The sequence below is a fragment of the Onychostoma macrolepis genome, chromosome 10 (assembly GCF_012432095.1).
Source record: "Onychostoma macrolepis isolate SWU-2019 chromosome 10, ASM1243209v1, whole genome shotgun sequence".
NCBI classification, from domain to species: domain Eukaryota; kingdom Metazoa; phylum Chordata; class Actinopteri; order Cypriniformes; family Cyprinidae; genus Onychostoma; species Onychostoma macrolepis.
Genome location: NC_081164.1, coordinates 13,826,339 through 13,842,719, shown reverse-complemented (window position 1 = coordinate 13,842,719; position 16,381 = coordinate 13,826,339). Strand labels below are relative to the sequence as shown.

Below are 16,381 nucleotides of genomic sequence, written 5' to 3'. Positions count from 1 at the left end.
ATATAAACAATATAAACAGTGTATGCTCTTCTGTGTCAGCTTCGCCACACAGATATGTTTTCTACATTGTACTTACACTTTGATTTGAACAAAAACAACGTATCCGTGTGGCACAGCTGACACAGAAGAGCATATGCTGTTTGCGTTTCGCAGAAAAGACGTTTTTTTTTCTTTTGCACACAAAAAGTATTCTCGTAGCTTCGTAAAATTACGGTTGAAACCATGTCATATGGATTATTTTACTGATCTCCTTGCTACGTTTCTGGACCTTGATCGTGTAAGGACCCTTGCTGTCTATTGAGGGCCTGAGAGCTCTCAGATTCCATCAAAAATATCTTAATTTGTGTTCCAAAGATGACCGAACGTCTTACGGATTTGGAACAACATGAGGGTGAGTAATTAATGACAGAATTTTCATTTTTGGGTGAACTATCCCTTTAAGTTAGCTATTCGCCAACATTGCTGTTAGCAGTGTCCTTTGAATGTGCATTTGGTTTACTTGAGAATTGTGCTGGATTATGTTTGGACATATGTTAGGATGCTTTTTACGAACACTGAGTTATTTTTCCCATGTTGACATGACAGCTAAAGTTGCACAAATAATCCCATGTGTCTTCTAGTGCGTTCTATGCTTAGTTAACTGCCGACATACCCTGGTATGAGTCTGGCTGAGTCTGACAGCCTGGCCAGAAGTCATGTCTACAGCGCCAGTGGCGGGACGTCAGGGTCTTGTGGTGGCCCATTTGTTCAAATGCCACCGCTCCGATGTGCCTTTTCACACTTGGCTCTGACCATTCGTCCGGCTGAACGCACCCCCGCGTCTGTCCAGAGGGCCGCTACTCCATCAAACAACCCTCCTCTCTGCTGTGACAGCAGGACAGAAGGTGCTGTGGGCACTCGTTGCTGACACAAAGTTAGACAAGGCTGTGGGCACCGTGTGCACAGATGGACCTGGCCCAGATCAGCGCCTTTCACGCCGAGATTCCCAGCACAGATGAATTAATGCCAGATATCACATTCATGCGAGAGGAATGGCTCATTATTAAAAAATGCTCTGGAACAATCCATATGTGTTTGAGATCGCATGTGTGGTCATTGCTGCGCTTAAGGACTTTTAGACCCCCGCTCCGCCAGACAGGAGCCAGGCTGTGTTATTGGCTACTAATGTACAGGCCATGGGAGCTTCATGTCTTTATTAGAGACTGCATCTCAGTCCTTTAGTACTCTCATAGACTCATAGACAGTAAGTCTCATAGACAGCAATGCAACTGACATGTTCAAGGCCCAGAAAGTTAGTAAGAACATTTTTAAAATTAGTTTTATAGTTCAATTTAGTACAATTCAGCACTTTAAAATTACAATTGCAGGGTATTTTTATTAAGTACATAAGTATGTAAATGTATTTGTAGTATACTTAGCATGAAATAAATTTATTTAAAATACATTTTAGTACAGTATATTTATCTTTCACTTGGGGATAACTGTGAAATTGTGTTAATCATATTAATACTACATAATATAGTAAATAACCCAGCGATGGTTGACAATCCAACATAATATGTTTTTTTGAATTAGACATTTTTCTTAGAAGCCCCAGTCTGCAAGAAGTTCTGTTTGTGTGCTTTTGTACAGTTAAGAACGGTTCTTCACACCAAGAACGATAACTATAAAGATAACGATATTAGAGTCCACACCAGCGAATAATATTGTCTGTTTATTCTAAGCGCACACTCATCTGCTGCTTTAAATTCTCAAACTCGTGACAGCAGGATTGATTACGATTGGCTGTCAATATTTTTATCGTTCATCAGCTGTAAAAAATCGTTCTGAAAGTGATTCCAACGATATCGTTTCTCTGTGCCTTTATTGTTATTGTTGTGGTGTGGACTCTGCTATTCTTTAATATTGAGAACGATTTTTAGAACTATATCTTTATCGTTATATTCATAGTTATCGTTCTTGGTGTGAACGGGGCTTTACACTCATTTTTAATGTGATTTATTGGCCCAAAAAGAGAAAACACTAAATTAACAAAGTTAAAAATGAGTTTAACAGATATAATTTTCCATCCGAATTCCTGTAAATATCATAGTAATATTGTAATCATGAATTATTTTCTTTTTAATTGAAATTCTATTATCATGACAGCCCTTATTAGTAACATAAGTCAACATTTTATAAAATCTGTTGACAATCAATGTTGACATGAAAATGAAGTTAATGTTTTAGTCATTTTTATGTTTTCATCGTTTTTCATTTTTTGTAATTATTATGCATGCAGCTCTAATTCCAAGATTATATTAACTATGTTTACTTAGTTTGCAGTCACACATTGCAGGACCATTTAAAATTAGCTATAGAAGAAAAAATACTGATATTGATGAGTCAACTACCTGGAGACAATCAGAACTGTTACCTTTTTTATATTTATTTAGCTACATGTAAACTTCAACTTGGAGAGTTCTAGGAATACCTTGACTGCTGACTCTAATGAAAATAATAATTTTTTTAACCATTTCATGGAAATGAAGCGGACTTCACAATGATACCCTGCTTTCAGTTCTAATAAGCGACCCTGAACTGAACAATACTTAGTAATTCCCATTCACTTGTTTAGTTTATGATGAGTGTGTTTGATGAGATGTGCTGCCTGACTGATGTGTGTCATAAATTCACTAATGGAGCCTTGTACTATTAAGAAAAAAAGCACTTTCCATATTCACTGCATGTCACTAATTGGCACTTGACTGTCCCCCTGCAGTTGTCAGAATCGTGCTGTTCCCTCCAGGGTATTGTTTGGTTTAGGCGGTTCCAGATCCTCGGCAGGAGATTGTAGATGATGTACAGCAGTGGCTGATGGCTCAGGGCAGGCGGTCACACCTGGAGGTGATAGTAACGACTTTAGACTGATGGAGAAGGTTGGAGCCGTTACAGGATCATGTAGCGAAGCGGTGCTAAATTGTGAAGACTGAGACAGTGGTTGTTATCCGAGGTTGTTTGTGGATGACAGAGGTCAGACCTAGTTTGGATTTTGCAGCTGGTGAATGGATAATGTTTAGATAAAGAATTGAAAAGATAGAAGTCTCTATGAATTGGATTGTTGATTAAATTATAGAAAGCACATCATATAAATGTTATGTTGAATGCTGAAGTTATGTCTATTTGTTATAGAGTATCTGTTGACACAGTAATTCACTTAAATTAGATATTCAGAATTTGTCCAGAAGACCCCAAATGGCATATTGTTGCTGGTGACTTTATTATTTAATTTATTATATAATTTTTTTTATTAATGTAAATTTTAATAATACATGGAATTATAATTACATCAACTACTGTAAAAGCTCATTTCAAACAAGTTTATTCATCATAAACTATAGGCCAATTGAGTGCAATCATTCAACCTGAATTCATAGTTTTCTTTAAAAAAAAAAAAAAAAAGCATCTGTATAATTCATAGAATTATTTCAGAACTCTCTCCTTCCTTGATTTGGCATTATGCTATTAATAAACTAAACTTAAAAAAAAAAAAAAGTATACATTTACATAAAATATTTGATTGGGTATTTTAAATTTACATCTTTTTATAAATCATTACACATTATTTAGATACTATTATAGTTTTTATTTTTTAATAGTATTTTGAATCAGTTTTTTTTTTCTTTATAAATTTACTTAGTTTTAGTCATTTTATTGTGTTTTGTTATTTTTAGATTTTATTTTTTGTGTCTATATAGTTTTCATTATTTTTTATTTCAGTTTTAAGTTTAGTTATTTCAGTACATCAAGTTAAAGGTCCCATATTGTCAAAACTGAAATTTCCTGGCTTTTTTCATGATAACAGAGGTCTAGGGGCTATGTAACTACCATATAAGTTTCAAAACAGTCAATCCACAGTAAAGTGCACACAGCCCGCATAAAGAAGCTGTGCCTTTTGACGAGCCCTTGTGACTTCTGTAAAAATGTGACGTCCGAACTACTCAGTCACCGTCTTCAGTCACCATCCCGAGCACCGCCCACCGTCCTTTTGCCAAACCCCCAGACAGCATCGCGTCCATGCCATTCAGTCATTGCTGAGCAACAACAACACGGAAACATGTCGAAAAGGTTAACTTTAACAGACGAAACCAGATTGACTGACCTGTAAAGTTACACTCTCACTCAAAGGATGGACGATCTGACAGGACTGTTACTATGAGGTGGATCACGTCTAATATGTATAGTAAAGACAAACTCACCTGTGTCTATCTAGTCATGATGGAGATGTAAATACAGTTCAATTTCAGCAGGCAACTTTTTTTACAACTACATTATTGTTCCAGCCACAATTAATCACAACAATGTATATACAATTACAAATGATTATATATAAATCATCAGTTTGTTGTTTTACACACATGCACACAGAAATCTTCAGGCACGTCCATAACAACAAAAGACAATACTTTATTGAACCTTTTCTGTCTTTATTCTGTCATTATTGAACAGTCTGATCCGGACTTTGGCTCCAGTCCGGAGACGCGATAGCACGGAGCGGATCATGCGCGAGTCGGCATATATTAAACACTTTTAAAACTACACAGCCTCAGCATGATTATGATCACTATTTTGTTTTACTAAGAGTTTCATATTGAATCTAGGGGGTAATCTATTAGACTGCGGCTGTCAAATGGGCTTTACCAAGCTCAAAGGCTCTGGCCCGAGCAGATACTGTATAAACAAAAACGCTATTGGCTATTTTAAAAAGAGGGCGGGGCTGCTCGATACGTCCCACCCTGTCTTCCTGTTTCAGTTTAAATTAAGTCACCACTTAGAATAACACTGCGTGTTTCAAGGCACTTCAGGGGATCTTTAAGAGGGTATCATCCCACATCTTACCCTAATAGTAATGTTAGCCTTAGCAAGGACTAGGAGTTTCATGCTGAAGTGTAATGCTTGGCAAACAGTACTAAAAGAGCATTATGATGTCATGAGAGAAGAATTATTTTGGAGAGAGATGGATGAATCTCTATATCTCATTGCCTTGGATTAGCGACTTTGCCCTTTGAGCCAGTTCAGGGTCACTTTCATATCGACTGAGCAAATGCTAAAATTCTGCTTGCAATTCAAATCATCTGTACGTGCCCTCACAGGTTTTTATCGAACTCACCTCAAGAGTTGCATTAATCTCCTGAATCTGCTGAACTAAAATGGATCTGAGCCCAAACCTGCTGCCGAACGCATCAAGCATAAGGATCCGAGCCGAACGGGAAGTGTGCGTCAGAGTCACTCACTGTAGTGGACGGAGAATGAGCGGTGTGTTATTTCATCACACAGTCCTCTCAATTAGGGTCCCTTTGCATGCCCTTTTAGCAATGAGTGCTTTATTGGCAGGTCCAGTAGGACTGCATTTCCTCCAAACACACTGCTTCATTCAACGAGAAGCAGAAGAGGGGCGTACGTTGTTTTACTCACAGACTTACTGCTGCCCCTGAGGGCCTAACCTAGCCCACACGCAGCTAATCAACAAGGGCTTCGCGTGGGCTTCTTACACACAGCTAGGCCATTTCACATACACAAACACACATTCGCAAGAAATTGTCTGTGAGTGATTTATGAACTGACCATATCCAGTTTTATCAATAAGGCTTTCCCTCAGAGAAACAGTGTTTGTGTAACTGTGTGTTCTGGATCACCGATTGCACGCGGCCCCCACAGCACTAGGATGTTCCCTGGTGTCCTTACTGGAAATGAAATATGTGCGTGTCCTCACCAATCGATCGAGTATTTTAGTCTTTGGTGTTTTCCAAAGATAGACGACAATCAATGAAACATCAAAACATTTAGTGCTACTGTAATGATGGCTCAATTGCAAGCTTCTCATTTGCAGACTTTTGCTCTGAATATCATTTAAAGTAAACTAAAAAATCTTTAGCATCACTCTTTGACAAGATCATTTATTATTTTATTTTATTTTATTTTATTTTAAATTCCATTAAAACTGTGCAAAAGTCCACATAAAGCAGAGTGATAATAATAATAATAATAATAAATTAGAAATTGTAACTTCATTTTCAAAAAACATAAATCATCAAAAAAATGTATATATATATATATATATATATATATATATATAACGTTTTTTGATAGGTGATAGTGTCTTGATTAATATGAGACTCATATAATAAAATGATAAACCTAATAAGAACTGTTTGATAAAAGTAACAGTAATAATAAAAGTTTATTTTTATTAAATAATGTTTTTTGTTTGTTTGTTTGTTTTTTAATCATTGTTTAAGTATATCAAAATGTCACACTGCTGTCACTTTCTGACATGTCATGTCAGTTGTCCGTTAGCACAATTTGACATACCATTTAATATCTGAAGGGCACATTTTGTCCTGTCAGAGATCTTGATCACATGACTGGGAGACATTTTCACTAGCTTACTGAGCGTATATCATAACAAGGGCCTGATCTTGATGAGCTCGGAAACCTTTTACCTGGGGAGCTGAGAGAGCATGCTGTCTTTTTCTTGCTGTCTTCATACGCACTTGATTTATTACCACACGCTGGCGGTGATGTAACAGCACCTCAGCAGGTTATACGCGTGTTTGTGTGGCTGTGTATTTGAAGGTGGGGGGTCAACTAAAAACTGCATATTTATGAAGTTCAATTGCAGCCCCACCAGGCGAGGGTGAATCTTTGGCCTTAATTGTGTCTCATAAATATTGATAGGTTAGGATATTTTGGTGTTCCAACACACCCATCTACGCACAAGCAAAAACAGGATCTTCTTAATACTGCAAGTTCCTCGCATGTACTTTTCCGAGTTGATCTCCTCTAGGGGTGTCCCCGACTAAGGATTTTCATAGTCGAATCGGAATTTTCGAATCTTCGAATCTTTTCATTTTTGGTTGACGAACCCTTTAACCTAAGTTTACTGTAAGAGAATTGGATTGGAAGTCTCTCATATTCAGAAAGTTTTGAGTTGATATTAGTGACAGCAGAGGTTTATATTGCAACAAAGAGTGATGACTACCAATAGGAGTGAATTGTACGTTGCCCGGGAGAGGCTGTCTTCGGTTCACTTAGTTTTGTCGTGGGCACGACATATTAAGTCGGGGGAACGTCATATTAACATATTATCGAGGTAACGACATCCATTTCTCGTGGCCACGACTTCTTATGTTGAGGGAACGACATATTTTTCTCGTGCCCACGAGTTTAATGTGTAAACAATACTATGTGACCATAGCAACCCGGGATTATCAGGGATTCATTCATATTTTATTTTGAATTAAGAAATTATTATATTAATTATTATAGAAAGTATTACATAATTAAATTATTATATTGACCATAGGCTGTAGACTGTAGGCAGTTGCACGCGATGTAACCAGCATTTGAATTAAATTTATCACAAATATGCTAAATGTTACATAATGTACATGAAATAAAATAGACCTACAAGAAAACATTTTCATCCATCCCACAGTCTTGCTAGCTGTGTGTGTCCATTAATTGATAGTCTTTTTCCGTAATATAGTATATTTGTCACGGTGCACACAGCAGGGAGGACCGAGGAACACACAGATGAGGTTAACTTCAAAATAATAGTCTTTAATCATGACATCAGGGCAGGGCAAGACAAGGCAAGGTTGACACAGACAGGAACACCAGGGAATAACGAGTAGACCAGACGAAAACTAACTAAACAGGCAGGAACTAAATACACATGACAATCACAGATAAATTACTAAAACACGGCTGGACAAGACTTAACTAATAATCACACTTAACAAGGACAGGAACAAGACCAAATATGGACACAAGAGGCGGGAACACATGACACAAACGACAGAGGACTGACATTACTCCCCCCACATTCCTCGTCCCGCCCACCCACCCTACCCAGAGCTGTAGCTGTACTACCCCCCCCCCCAAATTTCCTTGGGGAATCTAGGGGGTATCAGGAGCCCTCCAGGGCTTAACGAACAGGACAGGACACTAGCCAGACACACAGACAGGACAGGATAGCCCTCCAGGGCTAAACAGACAAGAACAGGACAGGCCAGACACACAGACAGGACAGCCCACAGGAACAGGAAGCCCTCCTGGGCTAGGCTTGGAAGCTAAGGCTTCTTCTGGGCATGACAAGGAGTCAGGGGCCCTCACAAGATCCCTCAGCAACCAACTCCACTTCTGCGACAGGGAGGCAGACGGCTGGAATGGTCTCAACAAGAGGAGCCGCCTGCCCCAGACGAGTCTCCACGGACAAGACATGACAAGGTTATTAAAACTGCTCCTGTGGGCACAACAAGACCGCACTCCTGGCCGTAACGTGTGGACTCGATCCACCGGGACCCAGTACTGGACTGGAGTCAGCTGCGGCCGGTGGGCTTGAGTCAGCGGCGGCCGGCGGGCTTGCCATATGCACTCCAGGCGGGCTTGCCACATGCACTCCAGTCGGGCTAAGGTGAGCGGCGGCCGGCGGGCTAGAAACAGCCACAGCCGGCGGATGGCGGCGATGAAATCCCTGCGAACAACGGGCTAGAGGGAGCCGCGGCCGGCGGCGTCGCTTTTCCTGCGAACGGCGGGCTGAAGAGAGCCGCGGACGGCGGCAGACGGCAGACTGGAGGGGCTTGCTGCCAAACGGACTCGCAGCGATCCCACCGAACTCCCACGCAGACTTGCTGTGGGCTACGGCGGGATGACGAGCGGCGACTTCCATGCCGCGGGACAGACAGACAGGGAAACCAAAAAAATTAAATAAAAACAAAACGGTGAAAAAAGGGGGCGCCGCTTACTTTTTTTAGGTCTGGTCTTCTGTATTATTATTATTATTAGCTATTATCATCATCATCATTATTATTATTATTATTAGCCTATTATTATATTTTTATATTTGTTTTTTCCCTTCATTTTGATGTCTTTACATAATGTTCTGACCAGTTTTGTAAATAAGCCTACTGTAAATGCTCGACATAAAGCGTTGATTATGCTGACTGGAATTTATAGCCTATATTGGAAATGCAGTTTAAAGGTTGAATTTAACATATATTTCTTTTTTTAAATTATTAATATTATAGCCTACTGCCTAGTGTTTCGTTGAGGAATGAATCATTCATGTAGTTTCATTTGTGAATGAAAACACAACACGCTCATTTATCATCACGCACTGGCATAAATAGCCTACAATCATAAAGTAGCCTATTGGCACAATTGTCAGGCGTTTACAGTATTTGCAAAATATATGGTAGCCTAGCAAATAACATAATTATACAGAACGTTGATTAGGTAATGCGATACACGCATTGAAAGGGGAAATAATAAAATATTATATTTATATGAAATAAATATAAAAATATAGCCCTAACAAGTTAATATAACCAAATAATAATAATAATATACAAATATTAAATAAAATGTTTAATGTTAATAAAAATGTTTTATCCATCTCTGATAATACTGGGTTGCTATGGTCACGTAGGTTTGTTTATGCATTAAACTTGTGGCCACGAGAAAAATACGTTGTTCCCTCAACATAAAATTCATGGCCACGAGAAATGGATGTCGTTCCCTCAACATAGCATCTCGAGACCACGACATAATGATGTCGTTACCTTGACAAAACGATCTCGTGGCCACAACATATTATCACGTTCCCACGACTTAATATGTCGTGCCCACAACAAAACTAAGTGAACCGTAGATGGCCCCTCCCGGGCACCGTAGAATCGCCTTATGAAACAGTTGGCCACACTTAACTGCTAAGAACCAACAGTACAGCACCTTGGCAGCATCTTAATAATTGTACATTTCTTTGAGTCTGTTAAGTAACTACTAACAGTACATAATGCTAACATAAATGCATTTTCTTCTTGCTTAAGTGTTATTCAGTGACTTTGGGGTTGTTGATGTCAGATGTCTGCATTTATCCTCAACTTTCTTGAAGTAGAGCTGAAATCAACATGTCTCAAGTGTCTCTGCTCCTAAATCTGATTGTATTATTAAATGCTATTATTCTATATTGTCATTGAAAATGTTAGTGCAGGAATATTTGGTTTTGAGCTCTGGATTTTGACACACAAGGTCATGAGAAGGTCAGGTGTTGCGTCAAATCCAGTGTTTCACTCATCTTCTGCGGTTGGTGATTTTCCACTCCAGGTGTTTTGTGTCCAGGTTTGGTGCTTTTTGGATGATTAGCTGTACTTTGGTTGCCATGGAGATGCTGAGTACTTGAAGAACAGCATACGCTGGATAGTTCTGTCTTCGCTCTTGGCTCTTGATTTCTTTGTAGAATCTTCCAGCTCCTGCAAGGATGCTGCCCAGATGTTTCTGTAAGATGGTTTCTGTTTTGCCTGTGCAAACGTACATGTTTTTCTTCAGTTGTTCAGATTGGCTGTGTGTTCTTTGCGGCTGTGCACACATTTACTTTAGCATACATTTACTTCTCTATAAAGTCTCCAGGCTTTGATCAGCAGAACGGAACAGTTTGCTCAGGGCCTGTGAGGAGACGTTTACTTCATTCTCGATTTTGTCGATGTAGATCCTGGGACAACGGTTGTCACTTTAAAGCGGTTCTACAGCCCTCATGGTGTCCAAACTACACTTCCAACTCCCACACACATTGGCATTCTGCTGTTGAGAAGTCAGCCTACATCTTTTCAAAGTTTTTTTGACTTGTGTCTTTTGGCAGTCAAACATTTTTTTTCTGGTCCTTAAACCCCATCTGACAGTCTCTTTGAAAAACTTGCAGCTATCTTGTTTTTATTCTGCAGATTTTTGCAAAATTCAGAAACCACCTTGAAATTGTCACATTTTCCTCTGGTTTTCATGTTAAAATGTAAACAGACATTTAATAAGCCGGTAAGGGAGTCTATATTCCAGAGCAACATCGGCTATTGTGCCAGTTGGGTTGTGCTTAAACCATTAATGGCACTGTTTTAGATGTTTAATACTCTTTTGAGCATATTTAAATCCATACTACATATTTTTCCCTCATGATCAGTGTATAAAATCTTAAAATACTGCAATGCTTCCACATAGGCCTACTTATGGTCAATATTTTTATGAGCCTAAGGGCCAGTTTTACTAACAGCTTGCGCCAGTGCAAACCGTCTTTTGGCGTTAAAATTGTACTGTCATGTTTTACTAAAGACGCACAGTGACGAATTAGCGCTGAAAAGGCATGGACACAGTTAAATAATAAGCTAAATAATAATCAAAATGTTAATTAATAATGGTATATACTGTAAATAGTGCTAAAATAATACCACTTGGTACTGGATGCCTCTAGTGTGCGTATATTTTTAAGCACAGATACATGCTGTCCACTGTAGATTAGTCATTCTAGAAGCAGTTTCCAGGACCAATTGCGTATGACATCATCGTTCTTGAATCACTGATTCCTGTTACCCTGTATGACTCCAGAATTAAGTGTCTCATTATAGGACGATTTTAAATTGGTCTGTCTCTGTACACCCAGTCCCTGTTCATAACGTCCTTTTATGCCAAAATGGCTGTAAATGCTTCCCTCGCATTCCTCGTAGATCATTATGTCATGTGGTTAATTCCCGCCTGTAGATGTATGTCTTTAGCTTAGTGGGGGTGGGGGGTGATTGTGTCATAGACTGTCAGGAGTAGACAGTTATTACGCCCAAAAGCCCCCATCTACTCTAGCGAGATTGAAACTAGCATGGCTAAGTCAAGTGGAACGGAGGGGAGGCAGGAACCAAGAATCTAGAGCAACGGCACGTCGGGGGGAACTTAAAATGAACACACTTGGTGCTGTCTTCTCCTCCGAGGGAGTCAATTAAGCAGCACACTCAGTATTTCACACCCCCCGGTACCCGAGAGTGAATGTGTGTTGTTATGGCACACCTCTCGACGATGTGACAACACGCTGGAGAGAACGGCCCATGGTCCAGATACGCATCTGTAATTATGCGCCTTAGAGAATATTCCAGAAAGAGAAGGAGAAATTTCAACCAAGATATTAAACAAACATTAAGAGAAAGATTATATACAGTGGAACAAATGATATTTAATTAGATTCATGTTTCACATGTTTATGGTTGATATGATTTTTAAACCTCAGGCAATACTGTAATTACCTTTTATTGTGTTCGATAGCATTGGTATGCATGTTTTACTGTCAGCAGTTAATGATATCTGTCTTTCTGCCTCTGTCTCTCTCTCCCTGTAGGAAACTAATGAGCAAATCCCAGTAGAAGCGCATGTTGCACTAACATCAGGATGAAGTTATTCGCCGCTCAGTGTCAGCAGGCCTCGTCTGTGCTCCACTGAGGATACGCACACCCTCGCTTCCACAAAGCCCTTAACTTCGGTGTCACCGGGACGGCCTGAAACTCTTCGCCCTTGTCTGTTTCATATTCGTCACCCATCGCTGGGGCGCCGCTCACCCCAGCCGAAGCATGTCATCGGTGGGCGTGGCACGATCGCGGCGGGAGACCGCCCGCTCCTGCCCACGTCGTATATCTGAAACTTGCCTGGTGTGGCTGCTGGGCTTGGCACTTCGCCTGGCACTGTCCTCCTGCCAGCGGGCAGACCTCACCGCCGCCAAGCACCCTATGGTCACCACAGGCTATGGGAAGCTTCGGGGCGTACGCAAAGAACTGAACAATGAGATTCTGGGTCCGGTCGAGCAGTACTTGGGCGTCCCCTACGCCACCCCGCCAGTAGGCGAGAGGCGCTTCCAGCCCCCGGAGGCACCAGGCTCCTGGCAGGAGATCCGTAACGCTACCCAGTTTGCACCAGTGTGCCCACAGAACATCCACGGGGTGCTGCCAGAGATCATGCTTCCCGTATGGTTCACCGACAACCTGGATGCTGCCGCGGCTTATGTACAGAACCAGAGTGAGGACTGCCTTTATCTCAACGTCTACGTTCCCACAGAGGATGGTAAGTTTCAGAAACCCATATAGGTTAATCTGTGGTACATTTATGTTTCATCCATATTCATTCTTACTCACTTTAAACATATTTTTACCCACACAAGAAAGCATAGCATGTTCATCCTCCCCAGCTCTGGTGATTGGGAGTGATTGATTCATCTCAAGTGATTCTATCCTTTTCCAGAGCTTACTGTAGTGGTGTGGGGTACAGAGAGATTACGGGACGTAAAACAGAGGATTCAAACTCATTTACAACCATTACACCTTCAAATAAGACAATTTCTTCATAACCCATTCTCGGGATAACCTTGGGATCCTTCTCTTTTTGTTCTCCTATAATAGAAGCTAATCTGTTGCTTGTAATCGCATATAGGGTTTAAGTTAGATTACATGCATATAGTGCATACAAAATGGTAGTTGCCAGAGATAAAGAGAGCAAGAACTCCTTCTAGCGCAAGAGATATTTAACATGCTCCAGTCAGTGATTGTTACTGAAACTGCACAGGCAACAATCTGAGCATGTGCTAAAGTCTCTGATAAATGGGCCTCGCTGCAGTTTGTAAATGGGTTGTGCAGAGACTGCTGGGTAATGTCTCACTGTGCCAGCTCTCAAAATGGGTTGTCATAGTCATGGGAGTGTGGCAGGCAATGTGTGTTTGTTCGAGAGATGAAAGCTCTTCAATGATGAAACCATATACACAGGAGGTCTTCTAATGCTAATAGCACTTTTGCATTTTAGCAACTCTGTGTACTCTTTGAGTGTGTTAATGTGCCTGTCCATTACAGTGAGTCACTAAATCAGTCTTCCTTAATTTGTAGATATACATTCACTAAGTGCTGTAGATTGCAGTTGGATGATGCATCCATTACAGGAGTGATTCTAGAATTTCAGTCTTCGAGCAGCTCATATGATGTAGCTTAGAGAAATACTTTTTCCAAGTGATCACAGGTTTGAATCTTGCTCTAGCTTTGAAAATAAAATAGGTTGTCAATTTACACTTTATTTCGATAGTCCACTTTAGACATTCAACTAACTCTCATTAGAGTATTATTTGACTGTTAGGTTAGGATTAGTGTTAGTTTTAGTAGAATAAGTTGGTAAGTAATTGCAAAATTACTTAAAGTCAGTAGACTGTGTGTTAAGAGACCATCGAAATAAAGTGTTAGCAGATATTAAACACACAGTCTACTCTAATGACTAATAGTTGATATCTAGTTGAAAAGTTATTTAGAGTTCTGTCATGACAACTCTGGGAGAGTTTTATCAATATATATGACAATGTTAATGTGTTTGGTCTTGGCGGAATAGATCTGCTACACTGCTGCTGAGTAGTTGCTACTAGTACCGAGACTTGCTACTGCCAATACATCCACAGACATGCTGCTGTGAGCATGTAGGAAATACTGCTCCTGCACATGTAACATGTATGAAATAACCCCCATATATAACATACATGAAATCACCCCGCAGCAGATCTATACAGGTGGAGCTGGGGGAGGTGGAGGATTTCTGAAGCGTGCTGCAACTGCTACAGCAAGCACTAGCCGAGTATTTGAATGTTGAACAGCAAACTCATTGGCTGCTAATATGAAAGAAACCAATCAGCTGCCCATGTGAATAATCATGTGATTATATCAGATTGAGCTAAAAGATCAGCCTGCGCCATCTAGAGTTTCATGACAGAACGTTATATTTAGTATAGAGTCTGAAGTGGACTATTAAAATAAAGTGTTACAGATTGTCAAGTATATCTACTGTTAATGAGACAGAATAATTTTTGAAGTCTCCATTTAATCTTATTGCTGTCTAGGAGAAGAAATTGCCACATTAAATATCTAATTTGTGCCTTTTCTTTCCTATGAGCTTTCTTAGCAGTTTTCAGCAGTAGATCCACATGTAAAAATCATAAATAAGAATGACTGAGATAAATAATTAGTGATTAATCTTAATCTGAGAGAATTTTCACACAGTAAACTTGGAAACATCAAAAAGTCCATGTGTTATTTAAACAAGAGTTCAAAGAATCAGCTTCTGTGAACAGAAATAGATTTTTCCCTAATAAGAAATAATAAGCAAATCTGGGCCACATAACAAGAGAAGATATTTTTTCATAATTATGAAGATGAATTGCATGTACACACAAGGGAATCTGTGTTTTATGTGTATAAGGTTGCAGTATTTTTACAGACAGCAATGCAGTGGATCTGCAGTATGTATGCAGACGGATGACTGCATTGAAAGTGTGTGAATTTTTCAGACGGGACTTTGATGCTGCCTTTGCAGTGTTAAGATGGGTCTACAACACTAAAAAAACACACACAAAAACCCTCTTGTTCACAGCAACCCAGAAAAACAGTTCCTCCACAGTAAGTGATTAATGCATCTGACAGTGTTGTGGAGGTGTACACACTCTCCACACTCATCACTTCCCATGTTTATGTGTGCCAAGCGCCGCTGCGCTGCTAGTGAGTCTTATCAAAAAATCGTCCAGCACACACTCACTGACGGGGATTCCTACACAGTCACTGCGCTGAGAATCATTCACAGGTTTGAGAGGGATTTAATGGATCTGGACTTGGCGCTTTCACTCCATTTCAGTTTAACATTTGGTAGGTGTTTTATGGTAATGTCGGTGGGGATGCAAGTGTAGTTTACAGCCAAAGGATTAGAAGGAACTGTAATTATCTCTTCTATCTATCCTTCTTGCTCGTTCACTCTCTTTTTCTCAGGCATTTTAAAACTTTTTGAAGAAGCCATAAATATGATGATCATCTTGCAAGGGATCTCCCTCCTAAAGCCCATTTATGCTGAGTGTTAAAAATTAGTATGCATGATATTATAAACAAAAAATGGTTGCTGCTCATTTAGCGTTCTCATATTCACTCAGAATTAATTTGATCAGATTAAATTTTTTAACTCTAATTCGGAGCTGACAATATGCATTGCATAGACAGATAGTTAGATAATCATAAAATTCAAATGACAAGCATCTTCTCACCTCTAATCTTCTCTTGTATTAGAACATAAAAGTGATCACTCTCTCTGTGAATTTGAAATTGAACTAATAAAACAAATCAGCCACAATTAGTTTAGTCAGTTTATGTGATTAATGCTTAATTGGAAATGCTAATTCAATGCTACGTCCAGTTTAACAGCCAATATTGTTTCATTTTTATTGCGATGCTGGCAAGGCCGCATTATATTGATATTCCTAAATATTTCGGGAGGAATTCTCACACAGTTAATTGCGTCTGCTGATAGTGCTGTTTATTTGCTCATTCTGCTTACTTTGTTTAGCACCAGATGAGGCAAATGTTTGGTTTGTCAGTATATTTTTATCCATCTCTTCCCATTTCTGCTATTTCAGCTCAGATCACTTCATGTATAGACTTCATTCAAATTTGTTGAATTTATTTCAATTAACTTTCAATTATTAGCTCATAATTTTTGATCAATGTGTGCATCGTTTGTGCATATTGTT

At 39.6% G+C, this 16,381-nt stretch overlaps 1 protein-coding gene across 3 annotated transcripts in view; it reads left to right on the top strand.

Annotated features, from left to right (window-relative positions):
• The window catches only part of nlgn2b (neuroligin 2b), an 86,928-nt gene that overhangs the window by 29,620 nt on the left and 40,927 nt on the right, over window positions 1-16,381 (top strand). For 2 of the 3 annotated variants that reach the window (XM_058789416.1, XM_058789415.1), the window contains exon 2: window positions 12,191-12,906. In XM_058789416.1, the coding sequence (XP_058645399.1) occupies window positions 12,420-12,906 (487 nt within the window). In that variant the 5' untranslated portion in view covers window positions 12,191-12,419. Of the gene's footprint in view, window positions 1-12,190; window positions 12,907-16,381 lie in introns of those variants that run through there. The other variant, XM_058789417.1, reaches the window with a different exon arrangement.